Source organism: Pygoscelis adeliae, unplaced genomic scaffold (genome assembly GCF_000699105.1).
Source record: "Pygoscelis adeliae isolate BGI_AS28 unplaced genomic scaffold, ASM69910v1 Scaffold174, whole genome shotgun sequence".
Lineage (NCBI taxonomy): Eukaryota > Metazoa > Chordata > Aves > Sphenisciformes > Spheniscidae > Pygoscelis > Pygoscelis adeliae.
The window spans coordinates 3,028,519-3,033,499 of record NW_008824676.1 but is presented as its reverse complement, the minus strand read 5'-3'; the positions used below and the strand labels follow the sequence as shown (position 1 = coordinate 3,033,499).

Here is a 4,981-nt window from a genome sequence, read left to right as displayed (position 1 = left end):
AAAACCCAGTGAACGTAATAAACCAGAACACTGGGTCTAAACGGTAAGTAAAACCAAATAGAAGTATATTAAAACCAAACAAAGAAATGAACCCTAAAATAACTCAGTAAAAATAATTCATTATGTTCCAGGTTAAACATGTCTAAGAAACTTAAAGAATTAAAAAAGAAAACAGTATCACAAATAGGTCAAAGAATAAAGCTTCTGTGGTAGTTGCAGGAAATCTTAAGATAAACTTCACCCTGAAAACACTAGCACCATGTAAAGCACCATGCAGCCACCCTCTTGGTGCATGCTGGAAATATCTCAGCAGATGGCAGAGTTCAATGCAGGTTCTTCCAGTTCTCACCACACCACTTCCACAGATCATAAAATAAACCCAGATGCAGCAAAACTGACTGCCAACTAAAAAGCAAAAATGCGAACATCCTGAAGAAGAACTGTAGTAAATGTGCAAAATTTTAAGCCAAAAGGACAAGAAAGCACTCATACCAACTTTCTCTTTAAACAAATTCAAGCTGGAATTAAAATACTGTATTGCATACCAGAAAGGAAAAGCTAATGTATTTAATTACAACTGATCTAAATTAAAACTCAAGTAGAAGATTCATTCAAAAGCAATTTCAAAAGAAACATACTTATTTGTCAAATAAATTCTAATAAAATTTTATTTTGGAAGTTTGCTGAGGAAAAGAAGAATGTCCAAGCCGTTATAAAAAAAGAGAACTCAGATTATCTGTAATAGCTGCTTCCCTTATTCTTACCTTAATAGCTTTTCAGGAATCCCACCAAATTCCCTATCCAAATCTATAACCATAAAACTCAGACCAAAGTGTGCTGGCAATATCACTTCAGTCACCAATGGGAAGGAAAAGGAAAGCCAAATCTTCAGTGGCTGGTTTTGCTATGTTAGCTTAAATTGCAAACTGGCCAGAAGTCCTTTGGAGATTAGTGTCATCCTACCTTTCAAGAAATGCCAGTGGCCCTACTTTGTTTTGTGACAAAGAACTTCATGGGCAACTTGCCCAACATCAAGGCCCAACTAGAAGGTAATAGACTTTTTTTCAAAGCTAAGAATTTAAAAGAAAAAATTGTCTATGGAATTATATTAGTTAAAAAGAAAAATGGTTAAAAGACAGGAAAGAACCAGGTGATCTTATAAATGAAGAACAGATACTGTTATTGTGTTTAAATTTTCATTTGTACCCCTGCCACTCTTTGTGGTTTTATCACTACTTGGGTTAGATCTGCTTTTCCTGCCCTCTATTTTTCAATGATAAACTAGAATTTATTCTTGATCACATCTTTTTCCTGCACACACTCCTCCAGAGTAAGCTTATTTGCTCTTGTCGTGGTTTAACCTCAGTCGGCAACTGAGCACCACACAACTCTATCCCTGCTGAAACCAGGACAGCTGTCTTGGTCTTTCATCATCACGTTGAAAGCTCAGTCTGCCAGCCATCCTCACGTAGCTTCTTTCGCTACAGCTTGCCTCACTTTCAGAAAAATCTCTGAGAGTCCTCTCATCTCCCCTTTTTTTGAAAATTAAACCAGCAATAGTTCAATTTTTGTCGTTCCTTATGATTCTGCCTGTTTTTCTATAACACTTTTAGGAACTCATCCCTCAATTCAGATAGGAATCTTATCTTGGGAACCATAAAATTATGCACACATTTCATAAAAATTGGCTTGTTTTTGCATGAATTAGATATAAAGGACTTTTAAATGAAAATAAATAAATAAATAAATATGTGGGCAAACAGGCATCTTCTAGCAGAAATGCGTCTAAATCCACAAAATGACTTTCGAAAGCTTGCTCTTGGCCATCAGACCTTATTCCTGTCACGTTGAAAAGAGAACTCTGACTGCCACACAGTCTATAAAATTTAGTTTTAAACCACCTGTATGAATTCTTAAGTATAAAAAAGCATATTAAAACTAAAATAAAAATTTCAAATTTTCACAAATTACCAATTAAAACCCCCCTATTTTCTATTTGAATATTTAAAATACCACACAAGTGTATGCATGCTTTATCTTTCAACCCTGTTTAACTAGAGGGCGGGGCTTTGCGTGTGCGTATCATACAATACACAATAAGGGAGACTCAGTTGAAATATCTCATTTTCAAAATTCATCTGGTTTTAGTTACAGAAGTGCAAAAAACAGTTCAGAACCAATAGGAAATGTTCTACTTTATCCTCCTCTAACTTAGAAATGTCTAAGCTGGTTTTACTCAAGCTTTGTAAAAATACAAACAAAAGTAGTTAAAAAAAAAAAAAACCACCAAAACCAAAACCTCCCATTGCTTGTAGACTGAGAAGCTGAAGTCTGAGCCGTGGAGTTATTTTTACGGACATAGAGTAAGCCACTCAGAAAAAAGCTTATAATGGAACCAAAGGCACATAACTAGACAGTAAGTACAATGTAATAATAATAGTAATATGCATTTCAAATGTATAATCCAAAACTTCATGGAAATATGCTTGTAATGTAAAGCAAAAAAAATACAGAATTATTTGATTCAGATATATTGTGTATGATATCTGCAGTGTTTGTGCTATGTAATTCTAGAAAAGAGTAAGTTAAAAAAAGCTTCCTACCTACTGGCCATGTTCCATTCAAGCGCTGGATTTTGAGAATTTCTTTCACTCTCCGTCAAAACCCCTCCTTTTCCATTTTCCTTCTCTGGTTTCAACTGATTCCAGTGAGCAGTACCAATGTTTATAGATTGAAGATCTATTTGATATTGTCTGTCTTCAACCTCTGAGCCAGGGTCTCGAAGTATTCCTAGATTCAGTGCTCTCCTGCAATGCCAAAGGGGAAAAAAAAAAAAAAAGGAAGGAAAAAAAAAAATCAGCAACAAAGGTCAAAATCAGACCAATCAGACATTCATTAAGATACCAAATTAAGAAAATTAAGGTATCAGATTTGCCATTCTGGACTACATCTAAGCATTACTTTAAGTCCAGATCTTCAGAAGTATCCAGCTGCCTCTTTCCTATGGAATTCAATGGGAGACATGCAAATAAATATATTCCAAAATTTAGACCGATCCACCAAAATAGGTACGAGATCAATCTATTGACTTCACTGGACTTTCAGTCAGGCCCATATGAGCAACCTTGTGGGGAAGCAGGACTAACTCATATCTACTGAATAGATAAAGGATGTCACATTCAAGTCCTCAAAAAGAACAGCTACGTATCAGTATTATGAACAACTTTATTGTGAGATAATTGTTCCACTGTTCAAACTTATCAAAGAATAAAAATTAGAAAGAACATTCCAAGATGATGGAAAAACAATTCAACCTTTTTAACATGGAATTTCAGTACAGTGCTTTGTTATTAAAATTCTTCTGACAAGTGAGAAAAAAAGCATTTTTGAGTGAATCCCATTACTTGTGGATTCTGCTAAATCCTGTTACATGAGATTTTACAAAATATTTCAATTCTGAACTGAGTTTGGGAAACAGTCACACCTAACTTCAACAAAACATTCAAGAGCTATTGGATGAGTGGAGGCTGCTAAGGCCATTCAGTTTACCAGTGACCAGTATCAGAGGAGTCTCCTACTACCATTTGTCTTCTGCTAATAAGCACTAGTAAGTTTTCAAAAAAAATTATCTTGCCCTTTCTACACTAGGAACAATATAGCTTTATGTGCGCTGCTTATTTGATATTATAATAAAAATGCACAATTGAACTTATCACTATTTTTCAAAACAAGCCAGTAAAGGGAGCAAGGGGATCTTAAATTTTTTTGCTTTGAATCTATGAGCACATCAAATTGTAGTCTATATTTATTAATTTCATACACCTGAGTTGAAGCTTAAGCTTCTTATTTGCAAATGCCATCCAATCTACTGTTCCATTCTAGACTGTTATCTTATGCCAGAGTTGTTATTTAGTATATAACTGCTGTCTCCACAGAGAACTTTAATAATTCTGCAATTTGTTTAATCATTGTTGCTAACAATCTAAAAATAAATAGGATTAGAGCAGCACATCTCAACCTGTGATGCACACACTGCATGCAATCTAAGTATAGGTATGCAACCTATGGGTACGCAACCTATTTCAAAGTGCAATCCCAGTGCTGCCCAAATCCAAACACAGTTGAAACTGCTAATACCACTGCCACTGTCACCAATGGAGTATGCAAGCAATTAAGAAAATTAACTAATTAATCATATCTACCCACAGAGGCATGCAAATGGCAGGAAAGCTGTTTTGATCAAGTCATTCCTGGTGAGGCAGTGTGATAGCATGGTTCAGTAGCCCTATAACTTACTTAAATGCTTAGCAGAAATACACTGAAAATCTGTTATGTCAGTAGTGGTATTTCAAAATTAAATGTGGTTTCTTAAAACTCAAGAATGTGTTTGTCAACTTTCCACACAGAGAGATCTAACCACAACAACTGTGTCTTTTATTATTCTTTCTAGGCGTTATTGCATCAATATAAATGCAGTTCTGTTTGTTTTTTTTTTTTTTTAAAAAAGCACGGTAGATTATTTTATGACCCAGTGCGTATTAACATACTCTGTCTAATGCAAGTAAATATTGGAATATATGTTTTGTGAAATATTACTGAAATTAAAGCACCAAATTACATATTTTATGAAATCTGCTAAAGTATGTAAAATACAGAGTATGATACCGATTTCACCTGCATAATGAATTCTTCTCTCCTGTACTTCACAGTAAAGAATACTTTTCATTCGTTCTTCTCTTACATAATATAAGAAATATATAGTCCCCTGGACTTCAGGAGAGCAGACTTTGGCCTCTCCAGGGATCTGCTTGGTAGAGTGCCATGGGACAAAGCCCTGGAGGAAAGAGGGGCCCAAGAAAGCTGGGTAATATTCAAGGATCACCTCCTCCAACCTCAGGAGCGATGCATCCCAGCAAAGGGGAAGTCAGGCAAAAACGCCAGGAGGCCTGCATGGATGAACAAGGAGCTCCTGGACAAACTC

At 35.4% G+C, this 4,981-nt stretch overlaps 1 protein-coding gene across 1 annotated transcript in view; it reads right to left on the bottom strand.

Annotated features, from left to right (window-relative positions):
- LOC103916173 (vacuolar protein sorting-associated protein 13B-like) overlaps positions 1–4,981 on the bottom strand; it is a 197,895-nt gene that overhangs the window by 165,481 nt on the left and 27,433 nt on the right. The window contains 1 exon segment of the mRNA XM_009323125.1: positions 2,604–2,807. Coding sequence (XP_009321400.1) covers positions 2,604–2,807 — 204 coding nt within the window.